This window comes from Leptosomus discolor, chromosome 6, assembly GCF_034619465.1.
Source record: "Leptosomus discolor isolate bLepDis1 chromosome 6, bLepDis1.hap2, whole genome shotgun sequence".
In the NCBI taxonomy this organism is placed as follows: Eukaryota; Metazoa; Chordata; class Aves; order Leptosomiformes; family Leptosomidae; genus Leptosomus; species Leptosomus discolor.
Window position 1 is genome coordinate 24923601 of NC_141396.1, and position 26093 is coordinate 24949693.

Below are 26093 nucleotides of genomic sequence, written 5' to 3' on the forward strand. Positions count from 1 at the left end.
GATGTGAAGTAATAACAAACTGTTTCAGTTCAAGTTCTGGGCATTGGATCTGCTGCTGTTTGATGCTAACAGCATCCACTCTAGCCAAGTTGCTGTATTACAGAGCAGCCAAGCTCCTCCCTGCCAATTATTCAGATAGTCGCTCTTAAAACGAGAAAGAGCTTAGATGTTAGAAACCTGCTGTGCCTTCTAAGTTACCTTGGAAGATTGTTGTGCAAATTAATTCTATACTGATAACAGAGAAACTTTGTGGAGGAGGAAATACAAACCCCATATAACAGAAACTAGCAGCAGTTGTTGGGGTTTTTTTATCCCTGCAGGTGACCCAGTATGGGGGAATATGGGTAGATACAGCAGACCGGCAGTGCTGGTGAGAGGAGGCGGTAAAGGTGTGTGATCAAGGTCTGTGCATGCCAGGTGGCACGGCACAGGGATGGGCAGTGGTCTGTTGCTTCTGTTGGGCTGTCAGTCCCCAAGATTGTCTTTCTGATGTCAGATTGATGGCATGACAATGTTTTGTGGTATTGTTTTTTCAGGCTGGCATTTTGAGTTCTGGGAATATTAAGCTGAAACAGAAGCATTTGTTTGTCTGCCTGGCTGTCAAAACAATATGAGCTCCTGTGCCCCTCTCTCTGTAGGGTCACAAGAACTTGTAGGGAGAGATTGTTCACCTCCTGGGAAAATGTCCTATTTTTGGGACTGGTTGTGTGTGTTTCCATTAGTTTTGCCTTTGTTAAGTAAAAAATACTAGCTGCTGAGATGGTTTGAGAGTGGCCAATGACTTAGAGTGCTTTGGAACCTGAACACATGGGAAACACAGCAGGAAGGCTATTCTTCTGGAAGAGGTAAGCACCTGCCCTCTGGAAAGTTGAACAGTTGTCTTGGGCTCCTAAAAGCAGATATTTGCCGTGTTATTGGTTGTTTCTGAAAATCTTGGCTAAGCTGATGATGGTGCTTTGAATGTGCAGGTCACTCCCCCTTCCTGGAGCCTTGTAGGTGTTCAGCCTGCTCTTGTTCAGCCTGCAGGTCCCTGCTGTCGGTGGTCAGCTCTTGCATAAGGTCACCCACTGGCCCCACATGCCTGCCTTAGCAAAGCAACTGCAGCAGCTCCAACACCAGAACATGACCATGGGCGAAAAAACACCAAAAGCTTTTCTTTTTAAAAAAAATTTAGAAGGACTGAATTTCTTCCACAAGCACTGGGTAAAGAAAAGGAGAGGGGAGAGAAATTATGTATTTCTGGCCAGACCACACCAGAGGCTGGAAAAATCTGACATTGTTTTCTAAGGCTTGAAGTTTTTATGTTAGTTTAAAATAAAAGCTTTAAGTAAAGTTTTGCTTTAGAAGACTTCCCTTCCTCATTCCAACCTGGTGAACTGGAAGATTTCCTCCTTGCTGCAAAATATGCTATTATTTAGAAAAGCTGGGTTTTTAACAATTGCATGGGAAAAACAAGCATGTAATTATATAAGATTGCCCTAATGGACATTTGCAGCTGTGCTGAGATGCTAATAGCATGCAGAAACCATTATGTTTCCAGTTGTTTGGCAAAAGTTAAGAAACCTTATATATATATATTTTAAAGTTAACCGTAAAGTAAATCCAGATGGTTCTCTCTTGCACAGACAAACAGTCTTCAAACTAGACATATAGCTGTAGCCTGGCCGTAACTTGTTTTGATTACTGCAGATAGAGAGAAATGTTTAGATGACTGTGCACCCTCCTAACAAAACGCTCTGTGCCCTTGATTCTTGCTGAAGTCAACCAGTGTTTATGCAGCACTACATAAAACTTGTTTGACAATACCTTGTGTGCATGAGTATCTAGTTGGGTGTTACTTGTTTAATTTCTCTTTATACTGAAATGTTGCTTAATGGCCCTCATCAGAGGTTGGTGCTCTGCTGAGGCAGCCATTGCAGACCCATAAAACAAAAAGGACAGTTACTGCCCTATGTAACCCAGCATTTGAGCCTGCGTTCGTGCTTCTCTCTTCATCTTCTAATTAAGGATTACCAGAAAATATTAGTCATACATTTATTTGATTGATCTATTCAGAGTTTTATTTGATTTTTTAGTAAGCATTGTCTGTTGTGTTCATTACTGTATTTCAGCTAGATGTTGGTCGTGCTAGCTTCTATCAGCAGGGGAATCAAAATGATGTTGACTCATGAGACCATTCTGCAAATCAAATCAAATGGGCATCTTTGCTTCACAGGGCGACGATTTCAGTATCTGAATGTTTTAAGGCAACACATTAAGAGCATTTCTGAAATTCTGAAAATAGGGGGAACTGAAAGGTCCATCAGGAATGACACTCATGGTACATTACTTTTCATGGTGTGGGTTTGGTTTTTTTTTCTAGTCAATAAGCAAGTGTTCTTGTAGATAACAGTTGATGTTGTTTGTCCAAGTAGTATAACAGGTAGAAATACTGTTTTGATAAGCTGCTTTAGCAGTATTGTCAGGAGGGTAACATGGATTTGGCCTGGTAAGAGTCGAATTTACTGGCTGATGCATCTCTTGCTGTGTCTCTGACAGGGCTAATAGCCCAGCAGTAGTGGCTGTGTTTATAAGGCAGACAGTATTTGAGGCTAGGGACAAAGCAAGCTCCCTGGCGGCTAGGAAGGAAGGACCCCAGTTGTGAATGAGGTTCCCTGGCCTTCCCTGGGCTTGTGAGGGGGAAGCTGGGGCTGGGGCTCTGAAAGACGTTTTGTTCACTGTTCTGCTTTATCTCACTGCCAGCAGAAAAAAACATTCTGGGAGATTTGTGTTGAAATGGAGTATAGATCCCAAAGCACAATAATGTGGAAAATAAGCGATGAGGGCTTTCTTGTAACCTCCCCTTACTGAAGAATTCTGGGAACAGGAAGAGCCTGGGGCCTCAAACTGCTTACCCCCTGGTTTCTCAGTCAGTGCTAAGAGAAAGCCCTGTGAGAAAAGCACCTACCAGAGAAATCCTACACAAAGCATTAACCAGTAAGTACATAATTTTGTGCTATACAGGGCATCCTGACGTGCTCCTGAGGTCCAAAAACTGGGCACCTCCAGCCGGTCATAGCATATAAACTGCCCAAATGTCATTGCCAAAATTTGAGGTGGTTTTGCCCCTAATATATCACATTGCACTTAAATTCTCTTGATGACACTTTGGGAAACTGCCAGTTTGTTTCTATTCTTACTGTTCTTTGCAATAAGAAGGTTTTTTTCAACCACTCTATATCCTTAATAACATATGGCTGCAGAGGTTCCAGAAATGTGTGGTCCAACCTATTCCGTAAGCATAGCTTGTTTTTAAAAAATAAACAAAAAAAAATAGATATTTGGTATGTAACTGATCAGAAAGCTCTGTCCAGACATGCTGAAAGCAGGTTTCAGGTCAGAGTAATCTCATGGTATGTGGAGTGCCAAAACTAGACTTAAATATGGCTGAGAGCCAGAAACTGGATTGATGTTTGCTGTCCTTTTGGTACAGGCTTCTGGCTCGCTGGCAGTGCAGATGGAGGAACACCAGAGTTGCCGTGCTGGTGCCATTAGTCCGGGGTCTTTACCACTGACCATGGTCAGTAAAAGATGCCTTAAAGGAAAGTAAATTAAATCTGTGCTCCCCACTTATGGGATAAATTATCTGCCCCACAGAATATCTGTTTAATCTCCCCACTGCACCTCCTTAGATAAAGCTTGGCTGGAAGCCTGAAGCATGAAGTTTTACAGCTTTTCCAAAACTATTTCTTTTCTTCCAATGTAAATTGTCTCTGCCGGTGGTTTTTCTTATTTATATGACTATCCAATATTCTCTTTAACTCTTCTATGCTCTTTGCCTTCAAGTGTTCTGATAATGAGTTCAACAGACTAAATGATGATAAGTATAACTTAAAATGGTAACTGGTTTGAAATATGTCCCCTTTTCATTTTTCCTAAGCAAGCTGGGGGGAAGTTTGCCCAGCCACTGTTCAGGTGCAGCTGTTCTGCCATACTCAGAACATCTGGTCCTGTGGTACCATATGGCTACAACCTACCATCCTCCTAGAAGTAATCAAGTACACTTCATGTCATAAAACTCCACAACAGCAAAACAATGCCTCGTAATTCACCAGGAATGCTCCACACCACCTCAGGGCAAGTGCCTTTTAATGGCTTTTTGCTCCGAGTTTGATCAGGTTCCAGACATTTTTAAGCTGAGAACACCATAAATGCTGGAAATGAGGTACTTGATTTCAGGAAAAATACAAAAGCCAGACCGAGTAGTTCTGTGAAGCAGAAATAGTTGCACTATAAGAGATAGTAAGACTGCCTTAATAGATGGCATTCAAATGCAGCTGTTTATGTTGGCCCACGAAATGCATACTTAGAAAGGAAATCAGGGAAAGCTAACACATGCCTGGGGGCTTTGAAGTTGTTGTTATCATCCACATGCATAAGAATGGGAGATCCTCTCTAGTACAGCAAGTACTGAGAAATGAATGAGTTTGTCTGGCGCATACATCAAAGGTCTTCACTTGTAATTTGCTTAAGAGATTAAAAATGAAATGTGAGGGAATTATTGAGGAAGAGCAAGCTGTTGTTTTTTCCACCCTTGCAGCAGGAAAGAAGAACAATTGAGCATCTATTCTGGCTGGAAGTGATTACTGAAAAGCTGTCTGACAACCTTGAACCAAACAGCAATTGCATCTTAGTTTCACTGACATCAAATAAGCATTTGATTTACTGAGACCCAACTGGACCTGTCCGGTGCCAAGGAGTGTCTTTGAGAAGCAAACAAACTTTATAAAGCTCACTCTACAGAACCACAATCTCTAAAGCAGTGCATTGCCAGGCCATGAAATGCACTCTGCATTTTAGCTACCAGAAATGTTTTACTTGAGAAATAAACTAACAAAACCTGGTGACAAACACTTGAAGCTTGCTACATTCCCTTTCCTGTCAAATGTGTTTTTTACCAAGGTTCTTCAAGAGACTGAGTAACCACTAGGAAGGAGACAGTGTTGTCAAGTCATTAAGCCATGGTTGGACTGAGAGATACAAAGGCTTGATAATGACTGTGATCCTCTGGGACAAAACTGACTACGAATGCTTTTGAGGAGGAAGGAGGAGAGAAGTGGCCTCCTGGAGCAGCTTCCAGTAGGAATGCAGAATGTGGGAAACCCTTATTTTAGGGGTTTGAGGAAAAACTGTAACGAATTTTTGAAAAGGATCCAGAGATGTTGGCAGTGGTCTAGATCATGTAAGTCTTGCCATCCCATGGCCCTTGCTGTTGCCAAGTCAGAGATCTCGTGGAATGACTTGGAGCCTCTGAATCAATATCAGATCCTTAAAAAAGAGCCTGGCCTGTTTTTGGAGCTGACACAGGAATTGATGGGTGTTATTCTACAATCCGTATGACCCACAATGGAAGATGCTGACTGCAGACAATTTCTGTGTTCACTTTGATGGTTTCTTTGATAGCATAAAATTTGTATTATTTGCTGACTTTATATCCAGCATGTGCTTTAACACTTTTTCTCCCCATCACCAGACAAACTCTTATTGAGTGTTCTTAGTCTATATCATCTCATTTAGGTTGGGATTTTCCCTGCCCTTCTATGTTACTAAAAAAAATTCTGGCTGTAACTTCATTGTATGTAGAGCAGAAGTTCATCAGTCCAGCTCATTTATTGTTTTGTATCACAGAGGCATAAGACAGGAGTGATAAAAATGAGTACATGTTTCCCAGTCAGAATTAATCAATTACATTTATGAGCATTGCTACTCTTAATTTTTGTGTTAAAATAGTCTTTTTTTGTGAAACCAGACAGTCTTTCCCATGCCTTTCAACCCATCCACAAAAACACACTCACACTGAGAATTTTAAGGAAAGCTTTTAGCTTGACCCTTGCTTTTCCATTAAGACTCCAAAGTACCCATGTTTCTCCAAGAATTCATTCAATGCACTTTATTCCAGTGGTTACAGATGCTGATTTCAGCAGAAATCATGGATTCAGTCCCCTGCATTTTCCTAACTTACAGACAGTGAAGTGACAACCAATTGCTTTAAAAGAAGATTAACATAGAAGATTAACATAGAGGATTTTCATATGAATGAAAATGAACCCAGAGCCACAACAGACCTGAGAAGACAGCCCGGTGCCAGAGAGGAGTGTGCAGAGTGGTGTCAGGAGATGCCCTGCCACCAGGAAGGCAATGCCAGGGGTCTGAACTGGTTGTCAGGAGCGCCAGCTTGAGGACTAAAACTGGGGGAAAGCTGGATGGGTGGTCAGTGAGGGAATTTTAAAAAACATTTCCAGGAAAAGAGGACTTGGGGCTGAGAGGCAGAACTGAAGTTTTTGAGAAAATTGAGCTATCAACAGGAGTTGCTACCTCTTGCAATTACAGCTCATTTGCTACCAGAAGAGTGATATGTATAAACAGTGCATAAAATTACTGCGAAGCATATTTTTGAAATGTTTTGGATTTTTTTAATTGTATGAATAAGCCTGGTGTTAGAGAGAGAACTATGCTGTGTGCCAGAGATAAGTAAGTACAGGTTTTATCTATTGACTTATTTCTTTAAAAAGGGAGGGAAAGCAGGTGCAGGGTTGGGGGGGCAGGGGAGGTGGGCGGTGGGGGGAACCTAAAGGAAGAAAATCTTGAAAGTAGAATACATCAAATATTGTTTCCTTGGAAACAAAAAGGAAGATTACATCACAGGGTTCAAGCCTATAAATAGAAACCTAGCAGTGCAGATGCAGAAGAAACTCTTGTTCCTAGAGGGAAAATTTAGAAATGAAGATGACCTCCTGTTAGACATTGCTGTCACAATGCAGTCAGCACAACCTGATCTTGAGGACCAGCAGTAAATTTAGCTGATGTTATATGACAGTCTTCTCTCAATTAGCTGTAGCATTCAGCTCAGGGAACTGGTTCAGTTGGTGAGAAGAGGTACAATTTTCAGGCTGCTATAAATACTGTCAGTGTCTCAAGAGCCCTGCTATGCTGCTGTGGCAGAAATTACTAAGAGTCTTCAGCCTGAACTCTAAATCCTTCAGGCAGCCATGACAGGACAGTGAAAACCTAAAGCCCATATTAAGGTTTGTGAGAAACAACCTGGGAGAGGCATCACTGTGCTGTGGTGGGGGTTCAGGCCTTTGGACAAGATGAGCTACGGCTTATCACAGCGACTTGGAGACTGTGTCCTCCCGTGGTCCCTGCTACATCCTGCCCCCTTCTCCTGTCCCTTTAGCCACCCCGCAGTCAGTAACTGTTGTGCTCAGGGCTGAAGCATCACTCTGCCCCTGTGGGGGTGAGCACTAGCATCTGAGGAAGTCCTAAAGGCAAGCACAGAGGGATGGTGGCTTGGCACACACCAGGCTGCCTGCCACTCCAGCCTGCTGCACGCTCATGGGGCTTGTCTCTTGCATCCTGGTAGCATTAAGTGCAGATTGGAGGTGTTTTCTGTCTCTGAGTTATGTTTCTTATGCTATGGAATATTTATACCATTAGCTACTAAAGCAAATAATAATGTTTTCATTGTTGCAAATGGGTTCCTTTGGACTACGTAGTGGTTCATCTTACAACCTTTACTTCTTAGTGGCACACAACTTTCTCCCTGCTTTTGCAGCCAAACCCTCATCTGAGTATATGTATACTAAAGGATAGCTTCAAAATTGGGCAATTCATGCATCTAATGGGCTAATGTAGCTAAATCTTCCTTCGAAAGACTAAAGCCTTGTATAACTCATATTATTATATGGTCTTTCCAGATGTTTTTAAAAAAATTGATTGATTATGGCTCTGTTAGGAAACGATCCCCTTCAAATTGAGACACAGATTTGTTCCATCACTTTATATGTGATAACACAGGGCCTAGTCAAATGTCCCCTTTCTGGTGGGAATAATCTCAGTTTGAGTAGGGATCTTAGTGTGACTGACAGCTCACAAAGGGCTGTTCCTTTTCAAAGCTGACAGAGCAGGGCTTGGAGCTGCTGGTAGGTGAAGAGATTTGTTCAATGTCCTAGCGTCATGGATGTTGATGATGCTGTAATATATGTGTACGTATACATCCTTCCCTGGCACTGCTTATTTTAAGGCATAGCCAAGTAAATGGAACAGCATGTGCTCCCAGCTGCTTTAGCCCTAGGACACTGCTGTGGTGTACCAGGTGGCACTACTGTAGCTCTCACAGCTTTTTCCATGTCTCATAACATGGTATGCACTCCTGAACCTACCAGAGAATCTCAGCTTTCCTTGGCAGAGGAGAGGAGGAGGAATATAAATTTATTGCCCTTGTCAAGAGAATCATGAAAACAATGAACCTTAAGACAAATAATAATAATAAAATCCTGTGCTTTATAAAGACATTCTCACAATGGGGAGGGAGTGGGAGTGATACAGGAGTTCTGAACATCTGGGGCTGGCAGAAATACAGTTCTTGCTTAGGTAGATACAGGGATCATTTGTATGCGTGTCTGACTCTAGCTGTGATTCTGGATCCAAGGTTACTATTACCATAATAAACTTTAAGATCCCAGGTCTGTAAGTGTCTAGTGCTAAGGGAAATCTGGATAAGATTTGAACCTCATAGTTTGTGTAATCTTCAGTTTAATCTTATGTTTTAATTTGGAAGTATTGTAAGGGATTTGGCGTACTTCTTTTCATGGGAAAAGTGGCTGGGATGGGGAAGGGATCCTGAAGTGGTGGTGCTTTCTTTGACTTGCTTGGGTTTGCTGCTGTCATCTCTCATCTCTGTGAGTCATTGTGCCTGCACAGTTTGCTTTGTTGTTTTTTTTTTTTTCAAAATGTCTGTGTTCCACATTCTGAGCTGATATTCCCCAGTACAATATTCTGCCAATACAATCACAGCACTCCAGAAGTGCTCTTGCAGTACGTTGCATGAGATAACTGAGAATAATCAGAATTTTTAGCCTCCCAAGATTTTTTTTTCCAAGTAGCCCAAAACTTATTTCTTTATTTTTTTAGCAAGCTGACATCTTTATTGGCAGGCAGGCAGGCATTTCTGAACATTGGGATGACTGTCGTCAACATGCCTAGCCTGAAAAAGATGTGTTAGTATTCATCTGTTGAAATGCTTTTGGACGACTGGCTAGATGGACTGCTATGGCACTGATACTTGACATCTAACCAAAAGGATCTGGGATAGCAGAGATGCGGCTAAGTTGACGTATGTCTGGTGCGAAGCAGGATTGGTTAGAAACTGGAGGACTTGCTGGAGGTTATAGTGACTGTAAAATCAGAGTGTAACCACATGGAGGTTTAACTGAGACTAAACTAATTTTTTTTTCTCTTCCATGAAAACTGGCAGTAGGAAAAGACATCAGTTGAACTGAGGAACTGTGTGAATTGATGGAAAGCAACTTTGGCTTTCAAAATCTAAATACTCCTTTCTGTTACTGCCTTCTCCCAAGCACTTCCTACCTAAAAAGCAACATACAGCTATTTTGCCTGATCAGATGAGCTGTTCAAATTGAAGTCACTCTGTAAGACTAACTTGTATGCCAGAACTATTTTCCTTGGTAGAGTTTTCATTTCATGTTATATGATGTCTGCTTTGATTAATTCAAATATGTACGAAATTAAAAAGATGGTCGGTCTGATTTTTAGTCAGTTGTGGTGTTCCAGTTGAGTACCAGCTAATTATATACAGACAATTAGCAGTTGCACCTGAGAAATGCGTTGCTTAGCCTTCAAATGTGCAAAATGTGCAAGCCTGGGATTTCCCCAGGACAGCCGAGGAGAAGAGCAATCTCCCCTGGCCTGTGGCAGTATTTGATCCCACCAGCCAGGAGCTGCTGCACAGCCAAGCACTGCCTGGCAGAGGGTGGCATTTCTTCACGAGTGGAGATTTTTCTTCTGCAAAACTCTTGGCCAGGCAACACCTTCTGGTTATTATTTCTTGAAATCATCTTGTCATTGGCCATTATAGACTGAACCATTTAGAAATGTTCCCTGCATGGGTGACCTGGCCAAATGATGTGTACTGGTACCTCCAGGCATGGCCATAGCTACAAAAATTGTGCAGCTGATTGATAGTTATACATGCACGCACAGAGGATTAAAAATTCAAGTCAATGAATAGAACAGAGAGTAGAAAGTAAATTTAATTTTCCAAATATCCTTAGTTTGAATAGTCTCTGATAAAATGCTGGTTTGCTTTTGTGAGAATGGCAAAGAAAAGTGTCTTTGATTCCAGCCCTGGGATCCTGCTGTGTCTCTCTTGTGAAGGAGTAATGAAAAGTGGCCATTCATTGCTAAATGATTATTTTTCCCCTTCAATGGAGTATGGGGGGGAAACCCTCCAAAATCCAAGTCTTCTATGAGTCCAGAAGACTAAAAGCATCAGGAAACCTCTGGAGGGAAGTAAAAAGTTATGAATGGAGAATAAAATATTGGTGTGGAGCAAAAGGGCTGTTGTGTATAAAGAGCAGATGGGAAAACGTTGAGTTTGAAGTTTAAAAGACAAGGATCTGAATCTCATTCAGCTGAGCAGGGGGAAGTGGTTTGGGTTTCCTTTCCTTGGAGGTTGGCTCCATTTGATGAATTGTTGAGATGTGCTATAAATGTTTAAGATTTATAGGAGAGGCTCCAAGTAATACTAATGAGTAGCTAAAAATAGATATGATAGGAAAATATAAACTGACAAACAGATCATCCAGCATAACAATAACTTCATAATCATGCAACTATTGCCAGCTGAAGAGGGGAGACACAGCATGAAAATGAGCTTTTGTTTTTCACATCTGAACGTTAAAGGAGTCAGAGTGGAAACAGATGTTCTCCAAAACAATGTGTCAGAATAACTCTAGTAACAGCCAATTGTCACCAGAGCTGAGCAAATAATTCCTTGCTCGCTCTTTTCTGCATAATGGTTTTCCAGTGATAGGTGGGGGTTTTGTGAAGAACTGGTTTGTTTATTTATTTATTTGTTGTAAGCATCCTAAATGTTTTTTGTGCAAAAATTATCAGTGTCTCACTTCTTACAGTTCTGTGCTTCTTGGGTTTGGGGAATTTTTGTCTAAGAACTGTTAGTCCTCCAAAAGAAATCTTAAGGGCTTTAAGGAATCATTTTGGTTCTAAATTTTTGTGACTATTTCATTGTTGATATTTAATATTAGATGAACTGATTAATTGTAAGTATTATTGAATTAGGAGGAATTAGATGCTTTGTTTTCGTAGAAAGGGGTTTGTTAGAGCAGCTGCCTTTCAGAAGACATGTACCCATGGAATAACCACAAGGGTAGATCTTCTCTACTACAACAGCAGAGTTGTTGAGCTTTTACTTTTAGGGTCTGTCTGCTCAACACCTACAGAAAAGAAGTTGGTGATATGTGGACAGACTGAAGGATCAAAGATCCTTTGCACTGATATAAATCTCAGTCTGTGCTAGGTGCCTACTGAATGTACTGGGTGCCTACTGAATGTGTTGGAAGATCTTTGTGGTCATGAAGATGACTGACAACAAGCAGGCTCAGACTGCAGCAACTGGAAGACCCTATCCCTTGACAGGTGGCATTTTGTGTGAGGGGAGGCTCTGCCCACGTCTTGGACAACAGACAGATCAGAAGTGTGAGCTAAGTCCCAGACCTGCTTCTGAATTTTACCTGAAGTTTAATAACTGATGTTTTTGTCAGCTGCCTGGACTTTTGCTGTGCAGATTTTCTATTTATACTACTGTGAAAATGTTTTTATTTGCAATGGTATTTCCTTTGGGAAATGCTTTTTTGCCAGGGTAACTTCCCTGAGAGTGGTTTCAAAAGTTAGCCTGTGGAGAGTACTGCGTCGTCTTTTGTGGTCTCCAAATGCCCCTTCCTAAAGTAAAGTAAAAGATGTTACTCTCTTCCTGGTACTATTTTTGCCCCAACTTGGCGACTTCTTATCGTCTGAAAAGTGGTCAGAGCCACGTAGATGTACTCAAATATTTGATAAAGATGATGTGGGCTTCACTGTAATTTAGTGATCAAGCAAGGATACACTAAATGGGATGTGGCATGGCAACATCATGGAAGTTGGTCTGTGACAGAGTGGAAAATGGCTAGTGGGAGAGGAGGAAGGAAAAGAACAATTTTTTTTTTTTTAAGAGGTTAAGACAGAGATAGGGTTACTTGAACATCCAGGTTTGTTGAGCATGAAGATGATGGAAGGATGTTATGGAGGCAGAAGCAGCAGGAGGAGAGACAGAGACAGATCCTCTGCTAACATCACTGGGTATTTTTAGGAGTGCTTCCTGTGTATAAACAGACGGCGTTCCAGCAGGCAGTGCTGAGGGGGAGCAGTATAACTCAATGATACTTGTACCACAAATAGTACATTGCAAAGAGCAAATTGTTTGACTTTATTAAACTGCAGCCTCCCGCAACAGATCAAAGGTCTAGTTTCTAAGCAAAATAATTGTAGCCTAAAGAAAACTTAACTGTTGAAAGCCTCACAGGCCCTAGATTCCTGTTGGACTTGGAGTTAGGAGCTGCCTGTAGTCTTTGAACCTTAGACGATGAAGTAAATTTGCAAAGCACAAGCTATTTTGAAGACCCTCTCCACAGTAACACATAGCTCAGCCTTGTTATCAGGAAAATACAAGACAAAAAATAACAGGAGCATGATAGCGTCTGACAAGTAGACTTAGTGCTTTGCAATTCTGGAGAGCCTGGCAGGAGCTGGGCAGACATGATCTAGACATCAGGGTTATGCAGAAGAAAGTCATCTGAACTTGATGGGCAGTGCTGAAGCTAAAGCAGAAGTGGGAGCCACTGGCTAAAGTGGAACAGGCCAGTGTAATGCAGAACCAGAGGATCTGCCTATGAGACTGCCTCTATCCTCACCTACCGGCGCTGTGTCCACAGAGCCGTCATGTACACTGAAGGCCATGAACAAAATGGTCACTCTGGAATGTGGTCAGCTTAGGCTTGTCTAGCGGCTTGGTACTCAACCCTGACAAGTTAGTCTTGGTCACACATAGTTTTTCAGCTTTGTGGTCTGTTCTAGTACGAGTTCAGAATTTTAATTTTATTTTTTTGGTAAGAGAAAAAGGGCAAAAGCTGTGAATTAAGAAGGTACCCTAGGAGGGCCATCCTTGCTGCAGCAATCTCAAAACTACATGTGCAAGGAGGAATGAATTAATGTACTTGCAAATAAAAGGCTGACGCTTTTAGCTGTTGCCACTACCCATAGTGTGTACCTGGGAAATAACCTGTCTGACATTTCTTTCCATGGGAAACCTGTCCTTGGCATCATCTCCTTCCATGCCACTTGTTGAAAATTTCTATCCTCTCTTCCCTTGGCTCCTTGCAGAGCAGATTTATGGTCCCACTTTCTTCTTGCAAACAAAACCCTAAGCACAAATCCAAAGGATAAATAACACAGTGCAGACATGCCCGCAGCAATATTCTCTGTATTTATCATTGCTGAAAGTCTGGGAGGAAAAGCTGGTGAAGGCAAGATATCTTATCTGAGAAAACTATTCTCATGCTTTCGTGCCAGTTCTGGAGGCCGGAGAGCAATCCCGTTGTGCTTTTCCCCAGACATGCTGCTGCAGCTCAGGCAAACTCCAGGTGCCTTGTCTGTGAAAAGGGGCTAAGGCACCCATCCTCCCTTGCAGACTTACTGTGTGGGAAGTACACCAGATGGACCATGGTGCTGGAGGTCGCTCCTTCATAAGCCTGCAGAATGGATAGGTGTTCATAAATAAATTTCAGTGTTTGCTCTGCACTGTGTAAGAAGTAGGCGTGAAAAAGATGGTAGCATCAATGCTGCTCTGTCTGTTCATATGTCTGAATCTGCTGTTCTGATCACTTCCACCCTGCCTGTAGTTTCAACTGACATTGCTCTTGGCAGGTGATAGTTAGGGCACCGGGCAAGTGTGATTACAGCTGGTGCTGCAGAGGCACTACACCTGCAGGGGAGTGAGTGGGGCGGCTTCTGCCTGACTCAGCAGCAGCAAAATCAATAGTGGCAAGCCAGGACCAAAAGCCCTGTTGTTAGCAAGGATGGCTGTGGTGGAAAGAAGTTATTTCTTGTTTCTTGGGCTGAGCTGGTGGCTTGCACAAGAAATACCTGGAACTGCCCCCAATATTGTTTTCATTTTCTTTGTCTTAATTCCAGCTGTAATTTTAAGAAACTTTTGCTTAAATAAGCACAGAGGCAATGAGCCACCTCAGCATGTAACACATGTGGGTCAGAGATGAGGCCTGCTCAATTGTCATCAACTAGTGAGCCTGCACTTTGCCCCTGTCAGGCCACCTCCATGATGCTGCACCCCTTGCACAGAGGGAAGGTAATGGTGGGCTCAGGTACTGTCATCTTCTGGAAGGTGGAGAAACTGCAAGGAGATGGGGGGACCAGCCACCACTGTCTGAACTTTGCAGCAATGCAAAGCACTGGAATCAGCTCAGGCTCTTCTAGAAGGGGATTTTTTTTTTCTTTTTTTTTTTTTCCCCCTGGGGTTGGATAGCTACTTTATTGTCTTTGGGTCAGTGTTTTTGACCTCTCATTCTTCATGGTTTGGTTGGGTTTTTTCCAGGTTGAAGAGGAAGCTGCCACTACACACCTGTAACAGTGACATCCAGCCAGCAGCCATGCTTTGCCAGTGCCCTGGCTTTCCTGGTGGGCTGCAGCTCCAGCTGGACTTACTGCTCCCAGCTGCAAGTCACACATGGCAGGGGAATCTATGACTGTCTGTGGCCAGCTGAAATAGTCCTCCACTGGCCAACAGAGATAAATTTAGGCTCAGTCACTCTGAGAAGTTGTTCACTTTAAATTCTGTCCTGCAGCTACAGATGTTTCAAGATGTATAGCTTGCTGGGAATTATGACCTGTCCTGAAAGGCTCAATGAATGGAGATTTTGGACTGTTGTGTTTCATACACCCCTTGTGCTTTAATATAGTGCCATTTGACTTGGCGTAGGCTGAGTTACAGAGACTTGGAGTGGTTAGTAAGACAACTGAAAAGGCTACTCACAAAACAGCTACAGCATGATCTCCAATAAAAAGGGATCCCCAGACAGACCGAGGTGGAGCAGACCCAAGTGCCAGGAGTGGTTCAGCCACCATTCTCGCTGAAATCTAATCTCTGTGCTGTGGCAGCCAGTAAGAGGCCTGTGAAAGCTATAACTTCACTGATTTTTCCATCATTAGCTATGACCTCCCTTCTGACTGCTTACTCCAGTCTCAAAGCATGGGACCCTTTCTGGAGGGAAGACCCATCTCTCTGTTCCCTGAGAGGAAATTAGTTTGTGGCATTGCTTGTGTGTTACTTAGTATGTTTATGAAGTGGAAACACCACCTGAATTTCTCTATAGGCTCTGCAGGGAAATCATGTTTCCATATTGCATTATGAGAAATGCAGTGGAAGTGTGCTATGCTCAGTTAATTTTTTTTAATATATGGAGGCAAAAGAAACTTCAGTTCAGAATGAGTATGTGCTTCTCTTGTTCTGTTCAACATCCATAGTGCTATAAATACAAACTGCAGGGTACTTTCAGAACTGCAAGCCTTTAGACCTCTCAAGGGAAAACATCACACCAAATTAATCTGCTGTCAAGTGGAAATTCTATATTGTTTGCATTTGCCAATGTTCTGTATGTGGCTGTGATTGCACTGAAGCAAATATCTGCTTCGAGTTCTTCACAAGATTAAATGTGGCCAATTGGGTGTAAAAGAGTAATCGAAATGCAGAGCTGCTGCTTTGGGTTTTTAGAGGCATTGCTCATTTTTGCTCTGACATGATGACACTAGGTTCTGGCTTTCCGTTAAAACAGGGAGATTTGGGAAATGTGATTTGGAGCGTTGGGTTGCAAGTCAAGAGGAGAACATTTCTGTCTGGCACTGCTGCTGCCCTACATGCTCTGAGTGTTCTTCTTGCTTTACACCTTCCTTCCCTCTGACCAGCAGTGAGGCTGTTGATAGCTGTGCCCCAGGGTGCAGCATCTGGCTGGGACCTCCAGTATCGGCTCCTAAGGATTTTGTGGGCTTTTTAAGTTCTGAGTATTTGCCATAGCTTTGAAACTGAAAGGACTCGTGAAGGTCCCAGCAAGAGCCTCTGTGGCTTCTAACAGAGGGAGCTCAAGGTCTGAGTTGGATCCTGACTAGTGTTACCATGTCAGACTAAAGGAGTGTGGCAGCTTGCAAAACCTGAAGTCTCACGCTGTGCCAGCTGGATGTGAAATGTTAAAAGATTTCCTTAAAAACCTTGTGCTTTCTTTTTCTTTTTACTAGTTTAGCCATTTTCCCTCTTGCCATATAAATGCAATTATAAGCAAGTAAAAAGTCTTTTTTTCAAGTTGACTGTGCTGCCTTTCAATGCTGCATGAAAACCCAACTGCTCCCTATGCCCTGCCCAACAGGTAGTTAAATAAACAGGCCCAGGTGGGCAAAACTGCTGGTTTGAATCCTTCTTTATTTCATTTTCTTTCCAATTAGTGGGCTTATCCAAAACATACATACTGAACTCCTACCATTTTTCTCATGCTCAGCCGTTTCCCAAGGAGTTTCTCTGTGCAGCTACAGAGCAGCCTCCTTGTGCTGTCTTCAGTGAGGGCAGCATCTCTTGGTCCAGATATGCCCCCTCAGCACTAGCAGGCCTCTGCTCCTCTGCCTTTCCCCCTTCCTAACTGGATGTCCAACTCCCAAAGCTGCTTAAGGAAGCCAGAGTTGGGGCAGATCCCTCTGTGTGAGCACACGGTCCGAATTGCATCAGCAAGGGGCATGTCTTCACAGATCATTAAGAAAGCGAGGACAAGAGTTGCAGATCGACTGATTCCCATTGCACAGTGAACTAGTACTTTGCCTGGAAAAAGGAAAGAGAGATGCAATTTTGCCAGGAGGCCAAATGGTGAGGTTTGTCATGCTGGAGCAGAGATGGAAGTGGTACTGATACTGGGACTGAGCAGATGTGGTGCAGTTGCTGGTTGGGGAATTTTAATGGCTGGGAACAGAAAATTCATAATCGTACTCCAGAATCCATGATTACTCGTTTGGGCTTAGCTGTTAGCCTGATGGCATGCCCTTAGCCCTCCTGCCCAGCTGGCTATCCATGGTGTCCCTGCTTGCTCACGTGGGGTTTTGGGAGTGATGTACTTGCTGGCAAAGCTTCAAGCCTTCATACTGGGAGGCTATGCTACAGGAAGCAGCCTTGGCAGGTTACTTACTACCAGAGGGCCTGGAAACTTGGGATTTCAAATATGCAGTGTTCAGGAGTGTTCACTGCTATTACAGCAACACTCCTGTTTTCCACAAGCTCTTTTTTTCTTCTTTGCTTAGGGCAGTAATGTTTTCTGAGAGTGCTGACTGCTGCCCAAACCTTGTTGGAAGTGTATGAGAAAATGGGTGTTACCATTAAGAACAGCTCCTGTTTGTATATACCATTTGCACCAGCTTACTTATTTCTGTAGCCTACCCTGTACATCTATAGTCACTATCCTTCCCTAATGCCTTTATCTTCCCTTCTGTACTAGGTAATCGCTAGAAAAAAATTTTATGAAATGTTTTGAGTTCCCCAGAGATTTCAGTGTGAGGTGTGCATCTTCATTAAGAGTTCATTAAGAGGAATATCATGAGTCCTTCCATGTTGCTGTATGCGAGCCTCAGGGAAGACCTTCCAGGGATCCAGGAGTATAGCTCCTTCTTTCCCTTTGCCCTGCTTTTGGTTTTTCTGCTGTGATTTCTCAAGCTGCTTCCGTTAGCAACACAATTCTGTATGATGACTGCTTCACAGTTTCTAATGTGTGTCTTTGACCTATGCTGGAAGGAGATAAACATTTTTTTGAAATGCCTTTATGTGAAATTAAAGGAAGTTTTATCAAAAGGATTGCTTTCAGATGGAAAAACTCAGGTTTGTAGTCCTTTACCTCTGGATGTGAACAAAGAACTCATTGTGGAACCTGAAAACCTGCATCTTGTAAATACTGTAAAGCACTTCAACTTTCACAAAAATGGTATGATTCAATGAGAAATTTTTAACTGGGGAAAAAAATGTCCTGTTGTTCTACTCAGTTATAGGCATGCCTGAAAATTTTCAAACTCTCTTGTCCTGTGCAGCAGTCAGACCTAGTCTTTTCACAGAGACCACGACTCAGCAATTGAGCATTATTAAAGTAACCAGTGATTAGACTCAGGTTTGAACTTTTGACCACCTAATGGACAGGTCTGTCTCCCATTAAGGCAGCTGAAAAAAATGCTGTCTTTTTAACGTGAAAATTTTAGAAGACTTCTTCACTGGAAATCTTCACAAGTATGAAATTAAATATTTTCTACATTTTTTGTAATTTTTATTTTTTTTAGACTGGCACATTTGTAGTCTCTTGTTTACTAATTGTATAGCTGTACAAAACGCAATTTAACAATACAATTTATATCCAGAAAAAGATGAAAATAAGTAAAAACAATCCCATGTTGCCTTTTTTTTTTCCTTTGGAGATGGAATAAAGTATCTCAGATGCTGCTTCTCTGTAAAATGTAAGGAGGAATAGAAAGAACGGACAGCTTTTCAGGGCTAGTTCCTTGTTTTGTTTGTGATTACAGCATCTTAATTTCTCTATTACCAGAGAGTAAAACAAAAATATCCTTCTTGGATGATGAGCCTAGATACAGCCAAAACCCTCAGACTGATTGCCCCCATCTCCCTGGGTGTTAATTCTGGGTACTTTGTGCACAGCTTTTCATCTTAAATCCTGTTTTGTTTGTGACAGTATTTATTTAGCAACCGTTCCAGTTCTGACTAATGATGATGGCATAGCCACATGCTCAGAGAGCGCAAGCATGTGTTGTAAAAACCTGCTTTGGCCAGCAGGTTGAGAGAAGTGTTGAATTCCACAATGTATGTGACACAGCCACCTTTCATTATCCTGGCATGAGAAATCTGAGCTCAGCCCTAAAGATAGACATCTCTTCAGTAGAAATAAAGGGACAAATATAGTCTCCAAGGAAGCTGCAGAAACAGCTCTGGTGTCAGCAGACTCGAACTGGGCATCAAAATCTTTAGAGGACAGGAGAGGTTTTTCCAGCATAATGTCAATTTTGCAGAATTAGAAGATCAAGTGATTTCCACTTGTGTTTTCCAATTCAGATACAGCCTCATAGAATTTACTGAGATACTGATGCCATTATTCAAGGTAAATTACATCTATCTGTCAATCCCATTAACTCCATGGGGCTTCTTGGAAGTGAAGTCCTGTTTTTTATGGGAATATGGAGAAATGCTTTGTATCCCTCCTAAAAGATAATAATAATTAGAATTTTCACTAGACTTTTTTTTTTTTTTCAATGTGCTGCACTATCATTAGCCTTCACACGAACCTTGTGGGCTATGTATGCTGTATTATCTTCCTCAGAGGACTCATTTCAGACCCAAATAACCCCAGTCTGAGGTTTTCAGAGGAACGTAAAGGAGTCGGGAGCACACGTTCTCTTTAAGAAATACTGCAAATAGGGCTAAGTCCACAAGGTCTTTGGAAAATCCATTTTGCAGTAGTTTGCAGTAGGCCTAACTGCAACCTAGTGGCAGGGACTGGGGAAATCCAGACAGCCAGCCTAACACACACACCAGATAACAGAAGCCAAGGAACAACATGTTCTGCAGTCACATCTTCTAAGCTAGTGGTACTCTGCAACTAAAAGAAAAAGAAATTCTGGTTTGAACTGCACCAGGGAGGGAACAATAAACAAACAAAACCCCACAAAAAAGAGATGGCCTTGATGCTGGATTTGATTTTGAAACACTAAATATTTTGAAATTCAATCTAAATTTGGCCAGAAATTGGATGGGGGACAGAACACTTGCTGTTCTGAACCTAATTTCTTTAAAATTGTTTTTGAGTCCATTTTTTTTTCCACCCAAGTGGAGCCTTCTCCCTTTGAAAATGCTCAGCTCTGCCTGCAGTCTGGAACTGAAGACTGAGCTGAGCACAGGAATGGATGCTGCCATTAAACATTGCCTGGTGTGTCTTTTTGGGGGCCACAGAAAGCAAAACAAATTCCAGGCTCCTGCTTGTACAGACTGGCTTTCTGCAATTTTGTATCTAACTCTGTGTCTGAGAGAAGGACGTAGCAAGTAAGAACACACTAAATTTTCTTCCCTGCTTCTCTGGCTTATCTGCACTTCAGAAGAGTCCTCCTAGATCAGCAACTAGCTTTAGAAGGTGTCTCAACAGAAGCCTGTACGAGGCCCAACTATTGTCCTTGGACCTAATCTGTATGGCTCTCTAATACACTTGTTCCCATGAGGATGCAGGTGTATTATCTCTTTTACACGTGCAATATCTATGCCACATTGTTAGCCTTTGTTTTACCATGCACAGAGGTTATGATAAATGCTGGTACACTGACAATAAAATGACTGTTGCAGATAAATCAGTCATGTGAAATAATTTAATTAACGTAAAATTGCTCTAATGAAAGCAGATTTGAATTTACTATGTGATTATTTGTAGCAAACGAATGTTAGACTTGAGTCAGGAAACAAAAGCTTTGTTGCTATTTGATTTTGTTTACAGGCTCAGGCCCCTGTTTTGTAGCAGTAGCTGTAAATGGGTTAAGTGACAGTCTGAACCCACCATGATATACTGCGTTTGACTAGCACCCAAAGCGTGTCTGCACCATGTGGGCTGACCGCAGTGGGCTTGACAACAGCGTGTTGCATCAGCCTCTCTTGGGGGGCAGCTGAGATACACCATCCCAGCACCAAGGCGCAGATTCCTGGGTGGCTGCTGGACTCCAGCCTGGGAAAGCAGCGTCCAGAGAGGCAGTCATGGTACATGTCCCTGTCATGGGGTGGGCAAGGAGGTTATAACCAGCTCTTCTATGCCACAAGCTGACACCCTCCAACTCTGCCTTCCCTGCCCTAATTTGTTTTAATATACAGTGCAAAGAGAAGTTGATCCTACATTAGAGGGCCATGTTCCAACCTTCGCTCTGAGCATGTAACAGGATCCCTTAGGAATAATGGGATTAACTGAGGAGAAGTGGGGGCCCTTAGCTTCTGGCATTATTAAATCTTGCAATCCTTATTTGAAATGTTGCACTGCACATCTCGAGCTACTTTTTCCAGAGGCAGACAATAACTGTCATCTGACTGGGATTTGTGCAGAACAATAACACTTGGTTTTTAACAACGGATTATGGATATTATATCCAGCTCATGCCTGCTGTAACTCTACTGACATCAAAGAGTTTGCACTAGGGATAAGGTTGCACATTCAACTTTGGCCAAATTCAAGTTGGGAAATTCAATGTTGTTGAACAAATCAGTCATTAAAACACATAATATCTTATTGTCCTTTTGCTACTCATCATTAACTGAGCTAAATGTCCTGAACTAGCCCTTGCTTTCTTGCAGGATGAATTCAGTTTGGCTTAAGACCAGGCTCCAGATCCGTCACCCCAAGTGAATGCCCCAGCTGCCCTCACTCCATTGAATACAGCAGTATTATGCTGCTCACCAGGAGGAGAGCTCAGCTGGGCTAGTGGGCCCCAGGGGCTCTTCCCGCTCCACTGTGGTTTTCTCATCTCCTGTTATGTTTTAGCCACAGTCCTGTAGCCAGGTGCAGAATTAATTGTCTATTTCTTGATTAATCAAGTGTCTTTTTTGTCATAGCTGAAAATAGCAAGAAGCCTACGGAGAACTTTAAATGGTGGTGCATCCCTTCTTCCCACACCTCCCGGAACAGGTAAGGGCTGTCATCTGTTGGAGCATGGGAGGTCAAACTGATATGTATGTAATGCACCTACATCAGAGTGAAGAGAGAGGTCCCTTTTCTTCTAAGTTAAGCTTCTTTCATAACCACCACCACCAAGAAGGCGGCAGGAGAGGGAGCTTAGCTTTTCATTTGTTCCAGTGAAGTGGAGGGAGGGAAATGCCTTTGGGAGGGTTTGCCATTTCAGGAAGTTAATGGGTGATTTTAACCTACCTGTTTTAGACATTTTTGGAGGTCAATAAAAGGAGAAGCTCTCTACTTGGAAATCTTTATGTCTGCATGGTGTTTAATAGTTTTTGTGGCATTCTTTCATCTGCACTCTGAAGCTCTCTTTCTATCCCTCTTCTTGCTAGACTTTACCGAACTCTGCTGATTTATGCTTAGGATTAGCTGTACTCCAGAAGAATTCAGATTGTACAGATGGCTGTGCAAAGGGGTGAGATTGATATTCAAGGTGTAGCCCCTTGAGAATGAGCATGAGGGAGAAGGCCAGTACTTCCCTGACACCACGTTTTTCCTTGCAGAGAAGGGGGTAGATTGTGCATACACTTGCTCTTGGCTGAGCCTTCCCAAAGAGCTCTGTTATGTAGGCAAAGGAACAGCAGGGCTGTGCTGAAGAAAAGGCAGCCAAGGAGGCAGAGTTAATAAAATAAAGCTTATATGACATGGCTGCAATAGTAGTGCATGTATTTCTTAATCTGTATGACAAAGACAATGAAGGAAGTCATTCAGGGTGCAATGCAGCCATTGACCACTGTGACAGGAATAGCTCCCAATTAGGAGCATGTGAGTGCATGCTCCCCTGATTCCTTTTGCTCATGCTCTGGCATCCAGGTTTGAAGAAATTGCCTTAAAAATAAATTCCTTACATCACCGAAGATATATTCTGTTCAGCTAAGGTAGAAATCTGGACTAAATATGCATGCTTTTTCCTGGAGTTCTTCAAGCATGGTGGGATAACGGTTCTTACTTAATTCTAATAAGTATTTGATTCATAGTTTTAAATATGTTTGTGCCTCATACAGTCTTAACTTTGACTTATCCTCCCAGGTGAAAAAGATAATTTAATTCCATTAAGAAAGATGTTGAATTTGCTTGTAGTAGTTAAGCAGCAGTCTTAAATGACTTCTCAATTAAACAGAAGTACCCTGTTACATCCTGAATTTAATATGAACAGGCCTCTTGTCAGCTGGTATAATTCTTTTCTTCAGCATCACTGCTGAACAAAATAAAAAAAATAAATTCCACTTTTTCTTTTCTTCTAAATTACATGAGTAACAATCCCCTCCTTGTCTCATTCCTGCATAGGTCATGGGTATTTAGCTCTAAATTTCTGTACCTCAGGAAATTATGCTTCCAGAACATCTTGTTTATATATTTTCTAAACTGTTGCACTTTCCTTAAAATGATGAATGTCAGCAACAGCTGGACTGTATGTGATTGAATTTCACATTGTCTCCACTCCAAGAACCCTGCTTCCATATGGAGTTCAGTAAAGCAATATCTAAAAGCCTGGGAGTAGGGATAAATATGCACTCTAGACATGATGAGTTCATTGTGTTTGCCTTGAGCCCTAACTTGTTCTGCATTCAAAACTTTCAGAATTGGGCATGCATCTTGCAAAGCACTGGATTTGTTTGCTTTTGTGGCCACCATGATTCGTCTGTTGTTTTCTGAATTTTGTCAATTGATTTGGAACTTTTTTTTACACATGCATTAAAAGACTTTGGATCTTACCTTTCTCTGGAGCACCACCAGTAATGACTTCCATTGCAAACAGAATTTGCTGTAATAGAAATGGGTGCAGAACCAAATTCCCCAAATACGTCAGCGGTTTTGAAATCCAGAGGCCGCCTTCAGTTGCATAAGGGCGAATACTTTCTAATGGGATGGGTCAAGCTCTCCAAACGGCAGTAAATGCTGAGGTATCTAGCATGGAGGTACTCTATTTTCAGTTACTGTGTCTTCCTCTCCTAGCTTGTATGGTGTGAATCAGATCTACTAGCTGCATACAACTGAGCTGGGTAGTTAGTATTTTAGGACCCTCATTGATATTAAAGCTCATCATGGTGCAAGCAAAAGAGTTTGCTGAGTGTATAACTATTCTCTTACTATTATATCACTTACTTTTGAGTGGGTATCTGTACAGTTTTGTGGCACAGTGGAGACTTGCTTTTTGAAGGTTTGTTCTTAATAGTAATGATCCCCCACTAGCCCCAGGCCTCTGACATTGTACCTGGTCTGTGTTTAGTGAGTCCAAGGATTTTGCGGATTATCTTCCTGTTTTGAGGTTATACTCCTTCTAACAACAGTATGACATTCTCCTGGCTGGTGGTGTTGCTTAGGTTCTCTTCTACAGAATTGCTTCCCAGCAAGTTCTTCCTTATCCTGTGTTTGTAGGACTTGCACAGGCTGTAGCATTATAGTTGATTCTTCTTGCTCAAATATGATGCTTGCCCCTCTTTTTACCCCATCCCAGCTTTTATTTTAAATCCCATCATTAATTTGAAAAGATGAAGTGTACATGTCTCCTTCCAAATCAGTGTGTCCCTATAGGTAATAAAGGATACTTGCTATTTTGTCTTTTGGTAATGAATAGCACTAGGCATAGGGAAAACCCCTTTGAAAGCCTGTTCAGTGTATCCTTCCCTGTTTCAGGGAAACTCCCACTCACTGTGGGAGTTCAGGAGGTAGGCGTGACACTACTTGGTTTGGGTATCTCCATTCTTACCCACATCTGCAGGTGGCTGGTTTATGCCACATACTATTTGATAATTTGCTCTATTTGGGTCCTATGCAGAAGATATGCAACATGCACAGATGGTCTAGTTACCTCTTGAATTCAGTGCTGCTCTTATGTATCGAGCAACTGGGTAGAAGTAAATGCTGAGATCAAAGTTTGGGTTGTCCTCTGCTTCTACTCCATAGTAATCCACAGGCAGGTCTTTGTAGAACTTGGGTCCGGTGTCGATGTGAAATCGCCCAGCAGCAGCATCCACAACATGGGAGATGCCCATTCGGCTTAGCTGCGCTTTGTCACGAGCAACATACCTGGAAGACGGACAGTGGGTTATGCAGGCTGCATTACAATGCAGGGTAGAACATGAGGATGATGGTGCAGTTTATTAAAACTGCATGAAGTTGTAATGACTGTTTTCTGACAGGTTGATCAGGTCAAAAACATCCACCAAAATGCTTCAAGATGAAAGTGACTCGTTAAGAAACTGACTTGTACATTTCCTGCATTTTTCTCCCAAATGTCAGTTTAGGTTGTTCTTCTCAACTGACAAAAAAGAAGAGGGTGGTGGTCATATTTCTGCACAAGCCAAGAGTTTTCTGGTTTGCTTTCTCACCTAGTCACCTCTGCTGAGCATCCATCGGTTCACGGGACTGATGCCATCTGGCAATGTGAAGAGAATGGAGGTTGATTCTGTTTTACCTAGCTCTGGCATGACTGCCTGCAGTACCAATGCCATGGCCCCAGTAGGCACTTGCAGTGCGGGACTCCTGTACTAATGCAGGAGGAGAAATCAGGAGGGGCAATATTCTTTTTGGGTACTTAGGATGTCTTTTCTTTATGCTACAGGATCCTATGCACAGTTCACTTACTGTGAGGGGTCCCCAAATTAGTGCCTAGCTCTTTTTTTTAAATAAATAGTGGAAGATTTGGGGGGAAATAGGATGGGGGCTAAGAGTTGAGTTAACACCTTCAACCCTTCCCTCTGTCTTACAGGTCTCCCAGGTAAAGGTTTGGCCAGACTTCATCCACGTGCCCTGTGGGGTCCATGTGTGTCCAAAGCATGTGGCGCAGCTCTTCCAGGGATGGTGTTCTGGCACTGCCCTGGCTGCCAGATGTCCGGCTTGAGGCACTTCTGATCTTGGGGCGCAGTAGGTCCCCGCTGCACAGGGAGTCCCAGGCCATCCTGAAAGGTGGAGGGCAGACATTCACCACCAGCCAGAGACATTTCTGAGGTTGCCCTCTCTTCCTCTCACCTTCCCTTACCCCCTCACAAAGCTTGCCCACAGTTACGGTAGTAAGCTTTTGGGGGCAGATACTGTCTGTCTTGTGTGTTTATATGCTTATCACAGCAGAGGCCATGACTGGAGTTGGGAATACTGTTGCAATCTAAGCAATAGAGTCCAGTGGCTCACATAGTCCCATGTTGTGGTCCAGACAATGATTTCGAAGCCTGTGCTTCTAAAACAAAGTTTTATATTATTATGGCAAATTGGAAGTGAAAGCTTCTGCAAACTCCTAGGCTCAGAGCCTGAGCAGGCTTATTTTGACCTGACTACTCAATCGTTCTTTCTAGTTATGTGAAACAGTTGATTAAAACTTCATGACTATATTTTTTAATTTTTTTTTTTCATAGGAAGTGGAAAAGATCATACTACGGTCTGGAATTCTAGACTTTATTATTA

General features: G+C 42.4%; 1 protein-coding gene across 1 annotated transcript; it reads right to left on the bottom strand.

Annotated features, from left to right (window-relative positions):
- Positions 1 to 16553: 16553 nt before the first annotated feature.
- On the bottom strand, positions 16554 to 25593 carry DUSP13B (dual specificity phosphatase 13B). Its single transcript, XM_009946042.1, has 3 exons — positions 25403 to 25593; positions 24505 to 24722; positions 16554 to 16768 (listed from the first exon to the last, which is right to left on the bottom strand). Exons 1-3 carry the CDS (start codon positions 25591 to 25593, stop codon positions 16554 to 16556), a joined length of 624 nt encoding a protein of 207 aa, XP_009944344.1.
- Between the last annotated feature and the right edge of the window lie 500 nt (positions 25594 to 26093).

Excerpts from the sequence above, each read along its gene's own strand:
- DUSP13B (XM_009946042.1), bottom strand. The coding sequence starts at position 25,593 with ATGGCCTGGGACTCCCTGTGCAGCGGGGACCTACTGCGCCCCAAGATC. Across the intron at positions 24,723-25,402 it reads AACCTTTACCTGGGAGACCT|GTATGTTGCTCGTGACAAAG; the intron begins GTAAGACAGAGG and ends TCCGTCTTCCAG. Across the intron at positions 16,769-24,504 it reads AGCAGCACTGAATTCAAGAG|GCAAAGTACTAGTTCACTGT; the intron begins GTAACTAGACCA and ends TCCTTTTTCCAG.